The sequence below is a fragment of the Lontra canadensis genome, unplaced genomic scaffold (assembly GCF_010015895.1).
Source record: "Lontra canadensis isolate GAN:19392208 unplaced genomic scaffold, GSC_riverotter_1.0 scaffold20, whole genome shotgun sequence".
NCBI classification, from domain to species: Eukaryota; Metazoa; Chordata; class Mammalia; order Carnivora; family Mustelidae; genus Lontra; species Lontra canadensis.
Window position 1 is genome coordinate 22,963,480 of NW_022631014.1, and position 23,382 is coordinate 22,986,861.

A 23,382-nucleotide genomic window follows, 5' to 3' on the forward strand; every position below is an offset into this window, starting at 1 on the left:
GGAAGCCAGTCCTGAGCAACCCGGCTTCCGCATCAAGTCTGCAAATAGATCCAGATATCACAGGGCTCTGGTGTTACTCCTCAGCACTGTATCCTCAGCACAAAGTCACGCCGTCCATTTACTCACCCGTGTAAGAGAGGCCAGAAGGTGTCCTACTCAGTAGCGTGGGGTTCAGAGTAAGTACTGAATAAACATTGAGTGAGTAAATGGAAAAAAAAAAAAAAAAAAGCCCACTCTAATGGCTAAAGCTGAGGAGCCCACTCACCCCTGACGATGACCAGACCTGAAACCCTAGGGCTTCCTCACTGGCACTTCTCAGGACACCTCATGATTTCAAAGGCCACGGAAAAGAGGATATGTGTGCCACAGTGGCCTGAGCACACTGGGAAAAAGATCCCATCGCTCAGCAAGAATTAAAGTGGAAGCAATTTCTAGAGAGGGCACCTCTTGCTCAGAAATCTAGATCGAAAGATGTCCCCAAAGAGAATAAAGGGGGAAATCAGATTGAGCTCTAAAGGCAGTGCCCATCTTTTCACACCGGCATGACTGTGGCTGGTGGTGGGTTTACCCAGTGGATTTCTAGTCTGGGTTCAGAGTCACAATTTCCCTTATGTTAATACCTTGCGGGATCACCAGGGGCCAGCTAACCTGCAAAAGAAAGGGATTCAATTCATTACACACAGGCTAAATTTACGTACTGTGAACCAAGCACACTGCTCTGCTGGTGGGGGCTTGGGCCAAGGGCAATTAGGTCTCAGTTCATGCTCAAGGGGTTCTTAGACTTTTAGTGGAATGGACAGAAAGAGAGAAAACTGGTTATGCTATGCCCAGCACTATATGTACTTGTGAGAGGGTTATTATTACTTTTTAAATGGCCACAAATTGGGGCGCCTGGGTGGCTCAATTGGTTAAGCGTCTGCCTTTGGCTCAGGCCATGATCCTGGGGTCCTGGGATGGAGCCCCATGTTGGGCTCCCTGCTCAACAGACGGCTTGCTTCTCCCTCTCCCTCTGCCTGCTGTTCTACCTACTTGTGCTATCTCTCTGTCAAATAAAAACCTTTTTTTTTTTTTAAGATTTATTTATTTGACAGACATCACAAGTAGGCAGAGAGGCAGGCAGAGAGAGAGAGGAGGAAGCAGGCTCCCCACTGAGCAGAGAGCCCGATGCAATGCGGGGCTCGATCCCAGGACCCTGGGATCATGACCCGAGCTGAAGGCAGAGGCTTTAACCCACTCAGCCACCCAGGTGCTCATGTCAAATAAAAACTTAAAAAAAAAAAAAAAATGGCCACAAATTCTTTGTCCTTCCTCCTATCAAGTGGTGGGATCTCTGTGTCCTCCGCTTGAATCCAGGTGTGTAGCAGAGTCGAGTGGGATTGTGTGACTCCTAAATTTTGGTCTTACAGAGCCATGCAGATTCCGCCTGGTTCTGCTGAAAAGCTTACTCATGCTCTCGGAAACTGGCCACCGCACTGGAGAAGCCAGAGCCACAGGGAAAGGTCCCACGTATTTGCTTCAGTGACAATCCCACCTGAGCTCAGACTTCAGGTCATCCCAACCCCAGTTCCAGGTGTGAGTCAAGGAAACTCTAGATGATTCCAGTATCCAGCAGAGGCCCCAGCTATCACAGAACAAAGATAGGCCATCCTACCGCCCCTGTACAAGTTCCTGGTCCCTAGAATCATGCATCACAAAAATAGTTGTTTTCTGCCACTTACACAAACTTTATTGAAGTGCTTTATATACAATAAACAGACAACAACCCAAACAGGATGCAATGATGAGAAATGCCCTTTGGGCTGGGAATTCAACACATTGGCCCTGGAAGTCTCCCCCCTCCTTCCTCTTCTTCTGTTAAGGTTTTGTTATGCACAGAGCTGGAGGAGGGACTGAGTCCTTCTTGGCAGCTTGGAAACCTTCCTATGGCGGCTGGGACATTCCTCGGCTCTTCTCGTGTGGATGTGAGTCTGGTCCTTTTCTTGATCATCTTGAGTGCCCACTTGTCCTTGGAGAACTTGAGTAGTTCCTTGGTGCGCTGCTCATAGGGGGCAAAGCAGCACACCCACTGAATCCCATCCTGCATGACTTGGCGTGCTTGGTGAGGTGCTGGGGGCAGCTGTGCGTCAGCTTGCTCATGTCCTTGGTTCTCTTGTGGCCCTTGTTAAGACCCATGGCCATGGGGTAGCGCAGAGCCATGGCTGCTTCTCTTCAATGGCTGCTGCGGCAGAAGGGCCCTACTTAGGTTTTGAGAACAAGAGTCTTTCCATAGGCTGGGACAGCCTCCAATCGCTGCCCCTGCCCCCTCCCCCCAGCACCCTGCAATGCTGGAGGGTCTTGACAGTTGATACACCCTTTTTTTTTTTTAAGATTTTATTTATTTATTTGACACACACAGAGAGAGATCATAAGTAGGCAGAGCAGCAGGCAGAGAGAGAGGGGGAAGCAGGCTCCCTGCTGAGCAGAGAGCCCGATGCGGGGCTCGATCCCAGGACCCTGAGACCATGACCTGAGCCAAAGGCAGATGCTTAACCCACTGAGCCACCCAGGTGCCCTGACACACCCTAACGTTTTGTGGAACCTCCTCTGCCGCCAACAATCTGTGTCCATGTTTCTTTTTTGTTTTTTGTTTTTAAAGATTTTATTTGAGAGAGAGAATGCACATAAGCCAGGGGAGGGGCAGAGAAGCAGACCCCCATTGAGCAAGGAGCCCAACGTGGGGCTCAATCCCAGGACCCCAGGATCATGACCTGAGCCAAAGGCATCCACTTAACCAACTGAGCCACCCAGGTGCCCAGTGTCCATGTTTTATACCAGACAGTCTCCTTTCCCTTTGCATCCTTCAGCCAAGCACAGTGCCTGGTCAGGAGAACCAGCATGTTGAACTGAACACAAAGGGATACAGTAAGGGTGGTGGTTCCTAGGTGGCCTTTCTCCCCCCTTGTCTCTCAGGCTACCAGATGATGGCTTATCAATTTCTGTGGAGGAAAGGATCCAACTAGCATTCAGTAAGCACCTAGTCCATGACAAGTGCCATCTCAAGTGTTTTATGATTACTGCATTGGATTTAAAACCCCATGAGATGGGGAACCACATGTAGGAGATGAGGAAATTGAAGCTTATAAGTGAATTGCTTATTTGAGACCATGCCAGTGGTAAGTGATGAAGTGGGAACAGGAACGTGTGTTTCTGTCCCAGAGCCTGTTCTGTTTTACCTGGCGACACAGTGCTTCTGCGTGGGGAGTTCAGGGGAATGAAGCTTGTGGGAGGCTTTCTCACGTGTGGGAAAGCCCCTTGGGATGCAAGCAGAGCTACTGTGTGGTGGGGAATCTGTTCAGAATCTTCATGGGGCATTTACACGGCTGCTGGGTGTCCAGTTAACAAACATCACCGCCAGAAGGTTGGAAGGCCAGGGACGACCCAGAATGCAGCACTCAGTCAGACCAAGAGCAGGGTCAGGGCTCAAACCCAGAGCCACCCCCTCTTGTTGTCTGGACACTGACTGGACTTTCCTCATAGCCCACGAGTTAGTGGTTCACATCAGCCATCTAGTTTACCACAGACCAGACAGAATCCTTCACAGTGACTAAAAAAGCGATTTCAGAAAATGACTTTTTTTTCTCCTAAGGCAAGAAATAAAGATCACACAAGATCATTTCCTATTTGTGTCATCTGACAGAAGATACGTTGCTTGTTGGGGAAACAATGAAAAAAAACCAAACTTAGAAGAGCACTAAACAATCTCATTCTGAATAAACTGAGATTGCTGAGAAACAAAGACTGACGGGTTAACAGACACAAAAAGAGAGACGCTCACAGGGGCAGAGCAGGGAGAAGAGAGAGGACAGAGGACCACTCTGGACCAACGGCACCCTGCATAGCGCACACTGCTGCTTCTTCGGTCCTTACTAGCCTCAAAAATGATGTTCTGAGATTGTCTGGCAGTTTCTTAAAAGGTTAAGCACATGTTTACTGTATGACTAAACAATTCTACTCAGGGGAAATGAAAACCAATGACCACACCAAGAACTGGAGATGGATGTTCACACCATCACTCTTCAGAATAGTCCCATACCTGAAACAACTTAAACTTTCATCAATCGGCAAATGGATAAATAAAAGGTGTTGTGTCTGCCCAATGGAATACTCCTCAGCAATAAAAAGAACAGATTCCTGAATGCGCTACATACAATATGGCCGTGCCTCAAACACATGATGCCACGTGAGAGAAGTAGGACACAAAAGCCTGCCTATGTGATCCCAGTGACCGCACAACCGCAGAGGCAGCAAACGGGTCAGCGGTTGCCTACTGTGGGAGTGGGAATGAAGACTTCCTGCGCAAGAGAATTTTCTGGGGTGAAGTATTCTAAGACTGGATTGTGGTGATGGCTACACACCTGTATAAATTTAGTAAAACTCATCAAACTGTACCTTCATATGGGTGAATTTTTTTGTATGTAAATTACTTTTCAATAAAGCTATTTATTTATTTAAATTTTTATTTATTTGAATGAGAGAGAGAGAGCACACACTGGGTGGGGGTTGCAGGGGGAGAAACAGACTTCCCGCTGAGCAGGGAGTCAGACGCAGGGCTTAATCCCAAGACCCCAAGATCATGACCGGAAACAAAGTCAAGTGCTTAATTGACTGAGCCACCCAGATGTCCCCAATAAAGTTATTAATTTATTGTTTTTTTTAAAGATTTTATTTATTTGAGAGAGAGAGTGTGTGTGAGTACAAGCGGGGCAAATGGAGAGGCAGAGGGAGAGGGAGAAGCAGACTCCCCACTGAGCAAGGAGCCTGTCACAGGGCTCTAGTCCAGGACCCTGAGATCATGACCTGAGCAGAAGGCAGACATTTAACTTACTGAGCCACCCAGGTGCCCCCTCCAACCCCTGCCACCCAAGCTATTTAAAACAAGATGTTCTGTAGGGCATACAAATCTGGGGGTAGGTGTTATGGTCAGCTCAGAAAGCCCCAGAATACCAAAATCAGCTTAAAGATAAATTTAATTTTACATAGCAGGCAATGAAGGCACTGTTTTTATTATTTTCAGAGGCAGCATCCAAACACAGAGTTGAGAAATCAGGAGTGCCTGAAGGCGCATCATGTTTTTAAAGACTGACTGATTGATTGAGAGAGCAGGGAGAGGGGCAGAGGCAGAAGGAGACAAGCAGACTCCGTGGAGCAGGAAGCCCGATATGGGGCTCAATCCCAGGGCCCTGAGATCATGACTCTGAGATCATGACCTACGAAGAGTAGGCTGCTTAACCAACTGAGCCACCCAGGCGCTCCAAGGCAAATCACATTTTAAGAATGGCACCATAGGTGACATTACGCCCCTCTGAGGTGGTATGGAGAGCTGGGGCGGGGGGGGGATGAGAGGAGTCCAGGGTGGCACAAGCTATGTAGCAAGATCTGGTTTTCCCTAACAGGATACTCTGGACAGGAGATGACCAAACACTGGCTTTGGATGGAGATTGCAATCCAGCCCAGCCTCTCACTGAAGCGTTCCATATTTTCATGTGTCAGATGGGCTTGCCGCTGGCTACCTGATCGCGGTTCTGAAGACGGGGCGCCCAGAAAGCAAGCACACGCTCTCGCAAGGAGACCCCTCTCCGCTGCCCGAGTCTTCTGGAGCCCTGACAGGGACAGTGCAGGTGCTTTTCAAGGAATTGCCTCACATTTCTTTCTGGAGCTTATAACTGGGCACAGTTCTGGAGTACCATTCTGTATGCGAAAGGAGGAGTAAAGTAATGAGAACACGAGTCCATGCAACCCTTCCTTCGCCCTGCAGTTATGCCTCAAACATCACACGCAGGACATTGAGACAAAAATGCAACAGAAAACAGTCCTAAATAAAGTTCTAGTCTCAGTTTGTCTCAACCCAGGGATGCCTCCCTCAGCTGGCTCAACCAGAGCTCCAGTACCCCCCGCTGCAGTCGTTATTAATGTCCATGAGACAGGGAAAATGACTCTATCGTGAAAACACATTGTAGATTAGCATCAAAAACATTTCCTTTCTTCCTCCCTTAAAAACGTTTACATCTTTCCTGTAAAGGATTTAAAATAGGGGTGAGCAAAAAAGAAAAAGTAAACTGTCTCTCAAATCCTTACCACTCAGATACGATCTAGTAACATTTTGGTTTCCGTCGTTCCAATCCTTTCCCGTGGGAACACAAGCATGTATTCATATATTGTGTGAGCCGTGTGTGCTTGGACACTTGCTCCAAGGTGGCTCGGCTTCCAGCTCTGTCTCTAACATTAACAGCTATGTGCCTGGGTAAATCAGGGGACGACAGCGCATTCTGCAGTTCTCCGAGGGAGGAGTGAATGAAATAGACAGCATGCTCGGAGCTGCACGTGGTGTCGGACCAGTGCTCAGCAAGTGAGAGTGACCGCCCCAGGGCAGGACGCACATACTCCGAGATGCCACATCCCCACATATCTGTGTATGCGCACACACTCACATGTATGCATGTCTGTGTCTGCCAACATGCGTTCAGGCCTGAGTTGTGCAGGTATGTGCCGTTCTGATGTCTAAACACACTAAATGCAACTATTTTTAAGGTAATCAGCTTTTTGAACACAGCAGGTCACGAAAGGGTTTGCACTAACAGATCTACATCAGCATTTTGGGGGCTCCCTGACATCCCAGCGTGCAGACGCCACGTTACATACACTCTCCATGGCTGACCATTTCAGTGGTTTGCAGGATGGTTTTGAGTTGTATGATGGCCCCCTCGTAGACATCACAGAAACAAAAAAGGAAGTCAGATGAGGATCAGAGAAGCAGCAGTCCACTAGATCAAACCAAGACGATTTTCCATTCCTTTGAACCACAAGTTAGTGAAGTGGCTTATCCGACCTACTCAAGTATAGTTATGATTTAAATCAGAACTTATAATTTAATAGCCGCTCAACGTGAGAAACAGTAACAGCATTTGAATACAAATTTTATTTCACAAAAAGACAACATGATTCCTTCAAGATAAAAATCAGGAACACCTTTAAAGCTTTCATTCCAACCGGGCAGATGCATCACGCCTTCCTGTGCCTCCCGGCTCCTCCTGCATTCGTGGTGCACCCCCCAATTCCGGTGGAGGATTGGGCACCACGGGGCTGCCTGGAAACCTCTGGAGAAAATGCACATGCTGACCTACTTTCTAATCGCACTTTCCAGTGAGTACTGGCGTGGCATGGGGAAATAGGTGAGGTATGTGCAAGCCAAAACTCCAAAGGGTCACAGTGCTTAGCCTTCAGATGTAGTCCAATCCTGAGGGTTAGTTAGGCAGGCCTGGAGGGGGATGACCAAAGGTCGGGGTGGCACTGATAACCGGCCTGTCCACAAACTCCACGGTGCACAGCTCCGGGCCATTGTCACCGCAGGGTGCTCGCTCTAGCTCCAGCACCACGATGGTGTTGGGGGCCGATGTCACCAGGATGTGCCGTGGCACAAACAGAGTCACCTGGGGTCCCCGAGCAGGCCAATATCGCCCGAGGTTAAAGCCATTAATCCATACCTGACCCTGGAGAAAGAGAGAGAGAGAGAGAGAACTGTCAGGCCCACCTGCACCCTCAGCCCTGGGAAGTCTGGCTCAGGGGGCCAGCAGTGGCAGAGGCAGGAAGCGCCCTCACAAAGGTGCTCTCCAGCCACAGAGACCCAGGCTGAGACCCAGGCTCACACCAGCCTCGGCTCCCGCACCCTGCTGAGATGACCAGCCAAGCGGCAGGGGCTGGAGGGCAGAAAAAAACAAAACGTTGCCCCAAATACCCGTTCCTGCCTCAGGACGGCACACATTTGGTTCCTCTGCCTGGGCAGTATTGGATGGTACTGGACAGCACCGTGGCAGCTTCACTGGGTTTTGGAATGTTGTCCTGGGTCCCTGGTGACCGCTGCCCCTGTAGGCCAGCCTTCCCTGACTTCTCTGTCCGCAGAGGAAAACTGCTGAGCTGTCCCCCAAGGAGATGCACTCTAGTTGTTCGCTCCCCATCCCAGGGGCAGGGCTCAGCCACGCTGTCTCTGTGCATGGGATGAGCATGGTCCGCAGCAGCTCAGGATCCCGGGTCCCCAGAGCTACCCTCAAACACGAGGAAGGCCACGCTTGCTCCCAGCTTGCTCTGCATGCTGCAAAGACCATTTCTGTGAGTAGAAGCTCTCTCCCCTATAAAACTGAGAGAACAGAAATGCCTGAAGAATAGGGACCACGTTTGGGTGTGTCTACACAGCCCTTGACGCCTGCATGGGCTAGGGTTTGCTCACAGGGGAGGACTTAACAGGGGGCTGAAGAAGTGGAACATTCTATTACAGAGAAAGGTGGGGAGGAGGGGAGATCACACACACACACACACACACACACACACACATAGAACGAATATATGGGAGATGAAGGAAGGAAGGAATAGAGAAGGGAAAGAGGCAGAAGTGAAGAAATTTCTATCCAGAGTGGACCAAATATACTGGGGCCGCTGGAGAAGGCTCAGCCATGCTGTCACCTGCTGAGCCCCGGTCCCTGCAGCCTTCATGACCCAACTGCAGCCGCTCCCCTAGAGCGACTCAGCTGCTCACTTTAGGTATTTTTCAGTCTCCAGGTGTTCCCTTTAGCCTCACTCCCTCTGAATTTTCTCCCCTGGTTCCAGTCTTAGTCCTGCTGCTTCCCGACTGCCAGGCGGTAGGGCAGGTGACTGGGGACAGCGGGAGGAAGCATCGCTGTCCGGGGGCTGGCACCAGGGGCAGAGCCCAGGGAGTGACAGAGCTCCTCGCACTACCATAAAACAGATCACATGCCTACAAAGGAGGTCAGTGATTGAAAACCATCTGTTGAATTAAGTCATTTAGAGAAAGGATGACAGTGTCACAGTTCTCAGAACTGTTTTACCCTTGTTTTTACCGCGGGATATGCTATCTTAATCCTTCCTACCAGGCATGGGCCATGACAGCCTTACCAGGTTCTTATCAGATGAGGATCTGCCGGTGCCTTGTTTTTGCAGTGCAGAGGAGAGCAGCACTTGACTTTTGAGGCTGAGGGGGAGACAGGTTCAGATGGAGAGCAGCGGGTGGGCTATGAGCAGCGGGTGGCTACACAGTGTCCTAACGAAAGCCAAGCCCACTCCCAACCCAGTGATGAGGTAGACAATGTGGAGGTCTGATGCCTCCTCTCGCCTGAAATTCCCTTTCGTGAGGATTCAAGGGACTGTCCCTCGCATCCCTTGTGCTGAATCGGGCAGGTCCATCTGGAAAGCTGGGAAGCATTTCCCTGAACCCCCTTTGCCAGAGGGTTTTGGGTTAAAGTTGATCAAAAGAGGACCCTGTTTGAGACTGGCCCCGTGGAACGCAAGCTGAGGCCATTGCTCTTGTGGGGGGTGGTCATCTCAGACACAGGGGTGACAGAACCAGGGACATCCACAGGTTCAGCCTGTCCTCAGTCCTCTGCTGCACGTCTGGCTCATCTCCCTAAATGCTGCTCTGCCGACCAATTGTGCAGTAGCCTCACAGGGCAACAGTCCCAAAGACCTCCATGTGAGCTCCTCAAAGTACTACGTTGGCAACTAGACTTGCTTCGGAAAGCCCCCGGGGCCGGCCTGACAGCCTGGCAGGGATCTTAGTGCGTCTGCCTTTGATTCCTGGCCCCTCTCCAGCTTTCACTCTTCTGGCTCATTCCACATTTGTGTGAGGTCTCACTCCTACTAGGGGATACTCATATCTCCACAGACTGCACTATGACAGACAGACAAGACCCCAAACTGTGGGTCCTAGTTGCTGATCACAGTTGATACAACTTTTCTCCAACTGATTCCTTAATTCTGGACACAGTCACCCAGCTGCCCCCATTTCTCCCCCAAATGATCACCTGAGGCCCACTGTGGGCCATCCACTCCCATACGAACTCTACCTCCTGGCCCACCCAGATGACGTCCCAGTATGTAGAGATCGTGCCTTGCACATCCCCTCTAACATTCCCCGAACTCAGGGTTATACCTTCCATGGCCTTGGTTAATTCTGGAAAGCTACGAATTTCTTCAGGACAAAATGACCCTCCACTCTGCTCCTAACAGAATGGGCATTAAATGAAGTTTAGGGTGGCCTGGTTGCCCTGCCAGGACAGGAATAAAGCATTTGGAAAGAACAAACAAGGAATCTGGAAAGAATGGGTCACAGGCCCATAGCTCTGAAGCAGCGGGTTGAACAGAACCATCTGCAATGACAGAATGTTCCACACGGCCCCACACAGCAGCCGCGTGCTCTCGGCATGGCTACTGAGGGCTCGAAATGTGGCTACTGTGAGGAGCCAAATTTTCACTTTTCATTAATTCGCATTTAAACCTAAACAGCCAAGTGTGGCCAGCACAGTGGAGGAATGGTGAGGTGCCTAGCATTGCACTGTCAGACCACAACATCTGCACTTCTCTCTACCCTCACGGCCGTCTTCTAGAGAAAGTCATAATCGATGCTGTCTCAGACTCCTGCAGCCTCCTCACAGGTCCCCCAATGGCTTCATTAGCTCTAGAACCGAGGTTCCCCCCCAGCAGCATAATGAAAATCAGATGATTTTTGCTCATTCTCGATTCTGACCTTCTCCCAAGGGCCCCAGAGGACCCAGTGCCTGCTTCCTCGCCGCCCTGTCTGCGCCATTCTCCCCACACCTGCCCACTCAGATCCCCACTGGACTTTCCCCCCACCATCACCTGGGCACACCAAGCTCCTTCCCCTGTGCAGTAACTGTTCCCACCACCCAGAGGGCTGTTCTCCCAGATCCTAAGCCTTCCAGAGTGCAGAGATCTCAACCCAACCAGCGCCTCAGGGCAGGAGCTGTGGTCATCCTCAACTCCCAGCCTTCCAGTCCACGTCACACACTACCCCCTCAGGCTCTTCTTTTTCTTCTAGTTATCGTCATTATTTCCTATTTGTATCATTTTTTGATTATTGGCTTATCAGCTATTTCCAGCACAGATTCTGTGAAGGAATAATCTTGGTTCACTTGCTCACAGTGAGACTCTCAGTGCTCAGCAAAGTGGTACTCAGTCTATACCTGGCAGCCCCTGTTAGAGAAGACTGGCTGATGATTCTGCCTGAGAACAGATTCTGGGAATGGGTGACATGAAGTCCTACTGAAAGAATATTCCAGGCTCCTCTGCTCCCAGCTTAACAGTTTGAGAGAATCCTGTTCACTGGAAGAAAAATAAAATATTTGCATTTCTCCTTGATTAGCACTATGATTTTTAGTTGTAAAAATTACTTTAAAAGACTCAAATTTGGGGCGCCTGGGTGGCTCAGTGGGTTAAGCCGCTGCCTTCGGCTCAGGTCATGATCTCAGGGTCCTGGGATCGAGTCCCACATCGGGCTCTCTGCTCGGCAGGGAGCCTACTTCCCTCTCTCTCTCTCTGCCTGCCTCTCCGTCTACTTGTGATCTCTCTCTGTCAAATAAATAAATAAAAATCTTAAAAAAAAAAAAAGACTCAAATTTGGGGGGCACATGGGTTGCTCAGGTCATGAACCCAGGGTCCTGGGATCAAAGCCCGTGTTGGGTTTCCTGCTCAGTGGGGAACTTGCTTCTCCCTCAGCCTCTGCAGCTCCCCTTGCTTGTGCTCTCTTTGTCAAATAATTAAAATCTTAAAAAAAAAGTCAAATTATAAAAAATTTAACTTAAAAATATACATACTCTAATTATTTTTCTCTTTAAAAAGTTATGCTGAAATTTGGGGCACCTGGGTGGCTCAGTGGGTTGAGCCTCTGCCTTCAGCTCAGATCATGATCTCAGGGTCCTGGGATCGAGCCCTGCATCGGGCTCTCTGCTCAGCAGGGAGCCTGCATCCCCCTGCCCACTGCCTGCCTCTCTGCCTACTTGTGATCTCTGTCTGTCAAAAAAAAAAAAAAAAAAAAAAAGTTATGCTGAAATTATTGGGGGCAGGCGGAGAGTATGCTCATGTTAGTAAAAGTAGACTCTTAATTAGAGAGCCCCACTGGGGCCCAGCGTTCCTAGAGTGAATACCAATGACTTCTGGGGCTTTGTGGGGCTGTCCTGGCTAAAATAGTTCCTGACAAAGTCTGACTTTCTCTGACCATGGCTTGACCCCTGGCAGACTCCCCACTCTGCTATTATCACCAAGGTGATAATAGTTCAATAAATGTTAGCTTCCCAGAAATGTGTGACCTGCTTCTTTGTTAATCAGACAAATTGTGTGTCTGTTTTAGATTCTCCAGATAAACACAAACGTCTCCTAAGAACTTAAAGCAAAAATGTTGATGCTGTTTTAAGTCACAATTTAAAAATTTCAAATGTGCTCTGGTGTTCCTTCAAAAACGAGAAACTGGTTGAGCGCAGACTCTATCAACCTCTGAAAGAAGTCACAGAGACAGCTGGAGGACTTACAATGGAACAGACTGAGGTCCATTTCTCAAGGTGAAAAGGCTCTCACCACACACAATTAATGAGTAATTACGATGTTAATTTGGGAGAAACAAAAGAAAAATAATTTTTTTTTAAAAAGGTAAAAGAGTGAGGGGGCTGCTTAGATAAGATGGTGAAGAGATTTCACTGCGCAGATCTCAGTGCCAGGGAGAAAATGAATTTTCCGCAGCTGATGCAGCCCACATTCCCTGCTTCCTCCTTGGTCTTGGAGCAATAAATAACCCTATGATCTCCCTGTATTTTATGACAGACGCAACTAGAATTAAAACCATGAAAACATAAAATGTTACATAAAAGATGAATCATTTCTTCCTTTTTTTCAAACCCCACACATAAATTCCTTTCTTCTCAGCCCCCAAAGTTCCAGAACTGCTTGACCTTTTTAAGAGCACCTCACCTAACAGTGGGCATCACGCTGCCTCGAGTTTCTGGAACAAAGCTACAACCACTGAGTGAAAACTGCTGTGTATTTGCTACAAAATAACACATACTCAAAATTGCAGGAGACCCCCCCCCAACCTCACTTCGACTCAGAGCCTCTTTGCTCCTGTTTACGCATAATTCTTACAAGGTTGTTACTAAATTTTTAAAACATTTTTACATTGTATTGATTTTTTAAAAAGTAAGCTCTATGCCCAATGTGGGGCTTGAACTCATGACCCCGAGATCAAGAGTTGTATGTTCTATGGAATGAGCCAGCCAGGCACCCAGTTTTGGTCCCAAATTAATATATATCATTGAAAAGAGGTTTGATTGTCTAGTTTCCTAGCTCATAGGGCTTGTGGCTAGGAAACAATGAGTTAGATGGAAATAATAGACTATGTCGGGGGTAAAAATAACCATAAATCAGGACCCAAAAGTTTAAAAAGCATCTCAGATTCAGAATGAAAGTAGGGTCACCAGGGCTAAGACTCGTGGGACAGGCTACAGAAACGGCCCCAGTTCTCAGCAGCTGCCCCCCATCAAGGGACAGAATCTGTTCTCCCTCCTGTGAATCAGGCTGGTCTAGTGCCTTGCTCTGGCCGAAGAACATGGAAGAAGCGACTTGTGATTTCTGACTTGGGCCTTAAGAAGTCTTGTAAGCTGGCAGTCTTCCCCTGACCACGGCCGGTCACCACACGAACGAGTCTGGGACAGCTAGCTGGATGATGAGAGACATGGCCCAATCTCCTCGGTCACCTCAGTGGACAGACAGCTAACTTCTGTGAGTACAGCCTCCTCGCTGACTAGAAAGGCATGCCGGCTGAGACCAGCAGAAGAGCAGCCCAGTTTGCCAACACCCCAAATGATGAGCTGAATGAATTGTTTCTTTAAACCAGGAAGGTCTGACGGTTTGTTATACAGCAAAAGCTAACCAATACACCTCAAGGCACGTTAGCGTGCCACTTTTCAGTAAAGGAAATGAGGTTTATAAACCCGATTTAAAAACAGTAGAGTAATTTTCTAGTATTCAGTTCCTCTTTTACTAAACAGTCACCAGATCCTGTCAGGGCTGCCTGGTGGCACGTGTGCCCCTCTTGGGGTTGTTGTAAATGACTAAGTGGGAGGACACACGTGAGAATGCAGCCTGGCGACATGCAGTGAGCACTCCTAGTCGGTGCAGCTGCTGACGTAATTTCCCACGGTAGGACCCTCGCCCCCACTCCAGAGTGAGTTCTACTGAGTCCTTTCCCAGCAGCTCCAAACCTGGGACAGTTACCCCACTTCTGCATTCCCATTACAAGCACTGAATATATAAATAGATACCTTCTGGGGTTTTTTTGGAGATTGTATTTATTTCGAGCATGAGCTGGGAGGGAGGAAAAAGGAGGGGTAGAGGGAGAGAGAGAATCTCAAGCAGACTCTGTGCTGAGTGCAGGGCTCAATCTCATGACCCTGGATCACGACCTGAGCCAAAATCAAGACGCTTAACCAAATGAGTCACCCAGGTGCCCCTGAATATATACCTTTAACTTGCATTGCAGCCCATCTCCTGATTTGTAGAGCCTTCTCTCTATAGACCTAAGACCCCAGGTCTTCTATAGGGTATCAGGTCTCGCAACATAGAGAACATTATTTCATTGTATTGAATGTAGCTTTACTTACTTATTCTTGCTATGTTCCAGACTTGCTGGCCACTTCCTCTTGGAGATTAGATGATTAGTAAGTACTTGAGGCTGAACATATTTAAAACAGAGCTTCTGATCACCGCCAGCACCCCACCTGCCCTGCTCCAGCCTTCCCACCTCAGAAACTAACCACACTCTCCCCTCCCATTACACGGGCCCCGAACTCTGGTGTCCTCCTTGACTACTTTCTCTTGAACACCATACAGGATCCCTCAGCAAACCCTGCCTTTTCTTTTCAGTACGAATCTTGCACTTGTCTTCCCCAGCACCCAAGCCCACAGTTCCTTGTAGGATTGCCATACTAGCTTCCCATCAGGAATTCATGCATCAAGCCTCACCCTCCTATAATCCATTCCCACTGAGAATTGAGCTTTAATAGCCAGTCAGCTCTTTGACTCTCTGCTTAATACTACCACCAGAATGAGGAGAAGCCAAAATCTCTACCTCCTGAGCCAATCCCTCGTCTCCCACACTCTCCCCCTTGCTCACAGGATCTTTCTCTCTGGGCCTCTGCACGCACAGCTCCCTGGCTCTGGAACATTCCTCCTCTGGCTCCTCACATGGATGACTTGGTCTCATCCTTCAGGCCTTAACGGCCACCTTCTCCGAGAGGCGCCCCGACCACTCCTTATGAGGTGGCTTCAAAAGAAGTCCATACATTCTTAACACTTCTCCCTTCAAAAGGCAGAACCTAATTTCTATCCCAAGAACAGGGCCTGGACTCAATGTTCTCTTTCGACTAACTGGATGTGATAAAGGCTACATGACTTCCGAGGCTAGTTTTGGCCTGGCTCTCTCATTCCTAGATCACTCCCTCTGGGGAAAGCCAGTTGCCGTGTCAGGAGGACACTCAAGCAACCTATGGTGAGGCCTGCTGGGGAAGAAGTGAGGCCCCCTGCCAACAGCCAGCCCCAGCCAGGCAGCGACTATAACTTCATGACAGACCCTGATCCAAAACCACCAGGCCAAGCTGGTCCCAAGTTCCAGACCCAGAGAAACCGTGAGCTTAATAAATGCTTATCATAGTTTTAAGCCACTAAATTTAAGGGTAAAATTTGTTACACAGCAATAGGTAACTATTATGCCATATAAGATAGCAACAGCTTCACCCCATACCTTACTTTAGATCACATTGTCGCATTTAATTTCTCCCTGTCACCACTATCTGAGATTATAGCATTTACTTATGATGTCTTCCCCAGCAGCAGTGTCCTACCTAGCCTGCTCACATGCTGAATACCAGTCCCCAAGTACTTCATAGTTTCTGGTACTTTCTACACACTGTTGCCATATTCGATCATATCACTTTGATGCTTAAAATTGCCCCTAGTTCTACAAAGGTCTCAAGGTAATACCCAAATTCCTTGATACATGAGACCATAAAGCCACCTTTCCCACTGCACTTGCTATCACTCCCTTCCTGGCTCCTTCTAGGGTGTTTTCTGTGACACCGACCGATTCTCCAATTCTCTGGACACCGGCTGCATGTCCAACAATTCAACGATGACATCATCTATCTGGAGCTGGGGTCAGATCCCACAGTTAAAAGGGCTCTGACCCACACTTCTGAACTACCAGCTACAAATTGGGGGTTCCCATAACCTCCTCCTCAGGTTCAATAATTTGCTAGAATGGTGCACAGAATGCAAGAAAACATTTTACTTACAGGTGTAAGTAAACTCCAGGTGTACCTGCCAGCACCTGGTGTATCTGCCAGCACCTGGATATGTTCACCCACCTAGAAGTTCTAGAGTTTTTACAGAGCTCCATCTCCAGCCCCCAATCCCTACCCCAAGAAGTCAGAGGTTGAAGAGTGGAGCCAAAAGTTCCAATCCTTTGATTACTTGGTGTTTCTGGTGATCAGGCCCCACTGGCACCAGAAAGTCCAATGATGAGGGTATTGGAACTTTCAAAAGCAAGATGCAGAAATAATTTAAATAGATGAAGGGATCTTTGTCAGTACTCTTTTTTTTTTTTTATTTATTTGAGAGAGAGCGAGCGAGAGACCGAGCATAAGCAGGGTGAGCGGCAGAGAGAGAGGGAGACCAGGCTCCCCACTAAGCAGGGACCTGGACCTGGGGCTTGATCCCTGGGTCCTGGATCATGACCTGAGCTGAAGGTAGATGCTTAACTGACTGAGCCACCCAGGGGCCCTGTCAGCCCTTTGTTAGAAATTCTTTTATCTTGTGACTTTTTACATCTTGAAAGAGGGAATACTTGCCTTTAAAAAACAAAATTACTTTTAGTCAGTATTCTATTTGCAACCTTAGCTTTCAAAGTATAATAATTCTGGTTGAGGAAAGGAGGGCGTGACTCCACGCTCTCCTGTCCACCCGAACCCACCCTGAGAGGCTAATAAATGCAGGAAGCCTGCGGCAGAGGCTGCTCTGGGACCATGTACAGCACATGGAGGAGACAGAAAGTGTGGAGACGCGTGGCGCTGGCAGAACACCTCGCTTGAGCGATAGCACACGTGACACAGCCAGCACTCCACCCATCTCAGGGAGCTTGTGGTCAGATAAGAGTTCTGTGCAGACCAGACGCAGGCCTATGGCTCTTGAAAAGGGCAAAACATGCCTGACCACTTCCCACTGTAATCCCAGTTTGATGGTTGGGCATTTAACCAGAAAGCCACATCCAAATCAGAAGGGATTTTTAAAAAATCTCGTGAATCGCCCTTATCAGTGACTTTGTTCACTAAATCAAGGCAGTCTCTTTGTATCAACTGAACAGCACAAGCCCAGAGGCTGGGACAGGACCTCCCTGATGGAGGACGGTGGAGGAGGGTTGGTGTGTCCAGAGGCAGGGTCCAAGGAATGGCTCTGGCTTCAAGTGTCATTTGGTCCTCCCCACCCCCACATCTGCCAAAGTGTTCATGCTCCCAAAAGTCAGAACTCGGTGGTCTGTGGAGGGGTGGGTTCTGTTCTGCGTCCACTGATCTTTCAAAACCTCAGGAGCTGGCCTAGGACTTTCCTCAGTAAGAGGGACCACTGTTCACCAGAAAAAAATAGAAAACAGAGGGGCACCCGGGTGTCTCAGTCAGTTAAGCGGTTGCCTTCGGCTCAGGCCATGATCCTAGGGTCCTGGGATGGAGCCCTGCGTGATCTGTTTCTCTCTCTCCCTATGCCCTTCCCTCTGGCTCGTGTCCTCTCTCTCTCAAATAAATCAATAAAATTAAAAAAAAAAAAAAAAAAAAAGAACAGAAAACAGTATGCATTGTCTTACGTGTAAGTCCTCTGACCTTTGGACTCCCGTAACCCAGGTCTACGAATCCCACGGATGGGCCTTCCCATCTGCTTTCTTGAGATATACATCACACTCCATGTAATTCACTCATCTCAAGTATACAATTCAGCGGCTGTGAGAACACTACAGAGTTATGCGGTCGATTTTAGAATATGTACAACACTCCAAGCGGAAACTCTGCACCCGTTAGTATTCACTCTCCATCCTCCCTCCCAACACCCCTCTTTCCCTGCTCCAGGCAACCACTGATTTTTCTGTGTCTGTAGATTTGCCTATTCTGACATTTCATATAAATGGAACCTTTCACATATATGGCTTGTGATTGGTTCCCTTCACTTAACATGCTTTCAAGGTTCATCCATCCATGTTGTAACATATAGGATTACTTCATTATATGGCAAATTTATTTTCCATTACTATATATCTAATAGACTGTTTATTCACTCATCAGTAGATGGATATTTGAGCTTTTCCACCTGTTGGCTGATTCTGGATAATGCCACTGTGACCATTTGTGTCCTAGTTTTTGAGGAGACATACACATTTGGTGGGCTTCTGGGGTTCCAAACGTTCTGACACATTTGTAAATATCATGTGTCCATGTGCCTTCCAAACAGAAAGTGTGAAACAGCCATTGGACTGACAAGATGAGCGCAGAGGCCTGGTCTACGCACTTAGCCCAGCTCCTCATTGGCCTTCCAGACTCTGTACACTGCTGCCTGCCTTTCCATGTGGGCCTGCAGGTCGGACGGACCTGGGGCTCAGGGAGCTGTGCTACCACCTACTTCTGCTCCTCATGCAAGTTCTCTGGCTCTCTCGAGCCACTCCTATGCGAACTGGAGGTAACAACAGGGTATCGTACTACGCCTGCTCTCTTGGCCATGATGCAGCTCGTGTCTCCAAAGTGTGGAACACAACGTCTGGGTCAGGACTCTCGGGTGGGATGCCTTCAGGACCTGGTGAAGCCCCTCTGACTTCCAGAGATGTTCATGCTTTTCCATGTCTGCACCTTGGCCTTTACCGTTCTTCCACTTAAAATGCCCTCCCTCACAAAACTCCCTCTGACTCTGGTGAGGGGTGGTCCATCTGTCAGGTCTGCTTCTGCCCGAGCCACCCTGCTCTTCTCATGGGTCCTGTCGTGCACAGCTTCTCTCTATGCTTCGCATCTCCTTAAAGTTCTTTCCCTTAAAGCACAAAACTGGCACCACCTGGGGAGCAGTGTTTGTCTTCTCGTCTGCCTTGGCCCTGCAAGGCCCCTCATCACCAACAGGGCTGCCTGAGGACCTCCGCTCCTCCCACCTGCTTTCTTCTCCCGGGGGGGAGGGGGGCAGCCAGGGATGGGGGTGCTCAGCAGCACAGCCACCTGGGCCCCCTCCACCTAGAGCATTTGCAGAACAGTCAGGCCCCAGGAGGCGAGCAGGATGATGAAGAAGCTGAGCACTTTGAAAAAATGCCCCTTCTGAAGCTTATGGCCTAGTGGGTGAAACCGAGGGGTTCACCGAAGTGTGGAGTCTGGGTGGGGCACAGACGGGGTGGTGGGCCTGTCCTTTCCCAGACTAAGGGTCTAGGAAGGTTTCTTAGAGGAGTTAAGGCTGGTGGTGACAGATGAATAGAGACGGCGGGGTGGGCAGTGTGAGGGAGTGAACAAGCATGAACAAAGGAGATCTATGACACAGCAGGCCACCAAGAGGGAAAAGGGGACAAAGACAGAGGGGAGGAGAGGAAGGAGCAAGGGAAGAATAACAAGCCTGTGGCTGAAATGGGAAGATCCAGTGAGGGTTTTAGTTTGTTTTTGTGTCTTAGAGACCCCAGATGTCACTTCTTGGCGGCAGCCTGGAAGCTGACAGAGGAGACTGAAAGGCTGACAAAATGCAGGACAGGAGGCATGAGAGCAGGATCCTGGCCTGGAGGAAGAAGGTGGGGAGGAGATTCAGAGCTTAGACCTCCTCCTAGGGCCACCAGGCAGGAAGTGAGGGTAGAGGCAGAGATAAGTCTGACAGGAAGCTGAGGGAACAAAGGAGTTACATTTGATAGCAGTCAAGGAGGGTGAGTGGGTGGGGAGAGGTAAAGGTTAGAAAGACCAGCTGGGGAAGGGGGAAGAGACCAAAGACTGCTGGGCAACTTGGGGGCCTCCAGAGGCTGGAGAGAGTGAGGGGATTGGAGCCCTGATGAGCACGCTGGAGAGGCCCCCTGGCAGTGCTCAGTCACTCGTGAAGGAGTAAAGGCCAATGGTGGACCCACTCAAAACGGAGGATGAACAAGGAGACAGAGTGGAAGGTCAAGGGGACCAGTGGATTGATGGCTTTTCAAAAAGAATAGTGGTGATGTCTAGACTGGATAGGGAAGAACTGTGGCTTTAATGGTGGAGAGTTTCAGATCATCAGTAAGATCCAAGAGCAGGCTGGGGAGATAGAGTTTGGGGGATAGAGACATGTAGGAGGAGAGAGGATATCACAGCTTAAAACTCTAGAGGTATGTTCACCAAGATACAGCGTATGCTCGGTCATGAAACAAGTTTCAATAAATTTAAGATCGTGGAACAATCACCATGATTTAATTTGGGGACATTTCCATCACTCCAAAAACAAACCTTATAACAACCTGCAGTCCCTCTCCATTCCCACCATCAGCCCCATACAATCATTAACCTCCTTTTTGTTCTCTACAGATTTGCCTTTTCTGAACACTCCATATAAATGCAATCCTACAGCAAATGGTCTTTTACGTCTGGCTTCTTTTACTTAGCATGTTTTTCAGATTCATCCACTTGCAGCTTGTATCAGCAGTCTGTTCCGTTTTACCCGGGACACTATCCCTTTGTACGAATATGCCACATTTTATTGACCCGTTCATCAGCTGCTGGACGTCTGAATTATACCCAATTTGGGGTTGTTAGGAATTATGCTGCTCTGAATATTTGCTTATAAGTCTTTGGGTAGACATAGGTTTTCATTTCTTTTGGGTATACACCCAGAAGTGGAACTCCTCAGTCCTATGGTAATTCTGTGTTTAACCTTTGAAGAAACCTCCAAACTGCGTTCCAAAGTGTTTGTACCATTTTATGTTCCCACAAGAGACACAGGAAGGTTCTCATTTCTCTATATCCTCACCAACATTTGTTATTGTCCGTCTTTTATTAGTACAGCCATTCCAGGGGGTGTGAAGTCGTATTTCACTGTGGTTTTGATTTGTACTTTTCTAATGATTAATGACGTTGAGAGCATTACACATGTACGTATCAGTCATTTGTAATCTCCTTTGATGCAATTTGCACATTTTTTTTTGACTGGGTTGTGTATCTTCCTATTATTGAGTTGTAAGAATTCTTGATGTATTCTAGAAACAAATCCTCTGCTAGACATATGATTTGAAAATATATTCTCCCAGTCTGTGGCTTGGATTTCCATTTTCTTAATGATTTCTTTTGAAGAGCAAACATTTTTAATTTTGGTGAAATTCAATTTATCACTTTTTCCTTTAAGGATCATGCTTGAGGTGTCCAATCTAAAAAGTCTTTACCTAGCGGTGCCTGGATGGCTCAGTTGTTAGGTGTCATTTAAGTTTAAATGATAGAATGGGGGGGTACCTGGGTGGCTCATTCATTAAGCATCTGCCTTCCGCTCAGGTCATGATCCCAGGGTCGTGGGATCGAGTCCCATGTCAGGCTTCCTGCTCAGCAGGAAGCCTGCTTCTCCCTCTCTCACTCCCCCGCTTGTGTTCCCTCTCTCGCTGTCTCTCTCTCTGTCAAATAAATAAATAAACAAAATCTTAAAAAAAAAAAAAAGTCTTTGCCTAATTGAAGGTCATAAAGACTTTATTCCTTCCTTTAGAAGAGTTTTATAGAGGAATTAAATTAGAAATCAATAAAAATAAGATACGCTGAAAAAACAAACTCATAAATATATGGAAATTATATAACACATTTCTAAATAATCTATGAGCTTATTTTTTTGGAGAGAGAGAGAGAGAGGGAGGATGGGGAAAGGGGAGGGAGAGGTGGGGAGAGAGAGAATCTTAGACAGGCTCCATGCCCAGTGCAGACCCTGAGATCATGACCTGAGCCAAAATCAAGAGCTGATGCTTAACTGACTGAACCCTCCAGAAGCCCCCAAAAGGCATTCCTGAAACAAATGTGCGTATCTTTTACCCTCTTCTCGTCCAGCGATTTACTTATTTTTCTCCTCTTCTCCTTCAGAGTCAAAATTCTCACAGAGAATGTTTATATCCAAGTCTCACATTTATGTTCACAAGGTTGTCTCTTTACCTGACACTCCTCAGCAGCAGGTAATGCAGCCCATGGATGCTTTGCTTCCAGAGGGGCCCAGTGTGAGCAAATTGTTACTAAATCCAGGAGAAGGGCTTTGGTCTTCCTCTTACACATCCCCTCAGCAGCACAGATGCCAGTTTTCCTCCTCACTCTCTGCCCACCACCTATGTGCCTCTTTTCTTCCTTCTGCATCCTTTCTCCTTAGAGGATCTCCTCTGTCCCATGCCTTCAATAACCATCCACACACAGATGACCTGACATATATACTCCCAGCCCAGAGCTCTCCTCCGACCTCTCCATCCACAGACCCCAGAGCCCCCCTCCAGTATCTTCTCTCCACTGTTCTAAAAAAGACTCTCAAACTCAATCTGTCCAAATCCAACTCACAATCTCCCCTCTCCTAGTCCATGTTTTCTTCTGAAATTTCTTTTAATAAATGGTACCATCTGCCCAGTCACCACCTTGGGACCTAAGAGTCATCCAGGATATGTCCTTCTCTTTAAACCCCAATATCCAATCCATCATTACATCTCAATGATTAAACTTCACATGTCTCTTAGATAGTTTACGTCATCCCCATCTTGGCTCCACCATCCTAGTCTCTCACTGAGACTATGGTCCAGCCACCTAGATAGCTTTCCCAGATCCACAGGTACCCTCACCCAACCCTCTCTGCACCCTGGGATCAGAGAGGTTTGTCCCATCATAATCATTTCATGGCACCATTGCACCCTCCTGCTTCAAAGGCTCTCAACACAAAGACAAAACTTCAATGTGGTTTAATTGGCCTATTCCAATCTCACCTCTACCCACTTTCTAGTCTCTTCACTGAAACATACTCCACACCCAAACCCTGTATCTGGGTCCTTTACCAGTTCTTCATGCTCCTCATTTCCCCTCTAACCACATGGCCTTTGCACATGCTATCTCCTCTGCCCTCTGCCTGGAACATGTTTCCCTCCCCCTTTTGCCACATTAACTTTTTCTTATCCTTCATATCTCTGTCAAGCTTCACTCCCACAGGGAAGCCTTCACCAACCTCCCCGACAAGGTCAAATGCCCCAATTATTATCAACTCCCATATTTCTTTTTAGCAATCATTGCAGGTGCGGTCTTCCCATTTAATTTGGGTGATCATATGATTTGGGTCTATCTCCCCAACCAGTGTGTAAGTTCCATGAGGGCAAATCTCATAGTTGGTTTTGTTCATCATTGTCTCCTTAGCTCCTGGCACAAAGCTTGGACCCATAGTGGCCACTGGAAAATACTTGCTGAATGAATAACTAAATCATGGTAATGTCACCCAGCATGAAAATAGGACTGAAGGAAGTCATGTGAACATCTTCAGAGAATA

General features: G+C 48.1%; 1 protein-coding gene and 1 pseudogene across 2 annotated transcripts in view; both read right to left on the reverse strand.

The window, feature by feature from the left end:
• Positions 1-1,441: 1,441 nt before the first annotated feature.
• On the reverse strand, positions 1,442-2,264 carry LOC116869630 (annotated as a pseudogene).
• Positions 2,265-6,936: 4,672 nt separating this feature from the next.
• The window catches only part of GLB1 (galactosidase beta 1), a 79,460-nt gene continuing 63,014 nt past the window's right edge, over positions 6,937-23,382 (reverse strand). For both annotated transcript variants that reach the window (XM_032861304.1, XM_032861306.1), the window contains exon 16: positions 6,937-7,526. In XM_032861304.1, the coding sequence (XP_032717195.1) occupies positions 7,281-7,526 (246 nt within the window). In that variant the 3' untranslated portion in view covers positions 6,937-7,280. The remainder of the gene's footprint in view (positions 7,527-23,382) is intronic.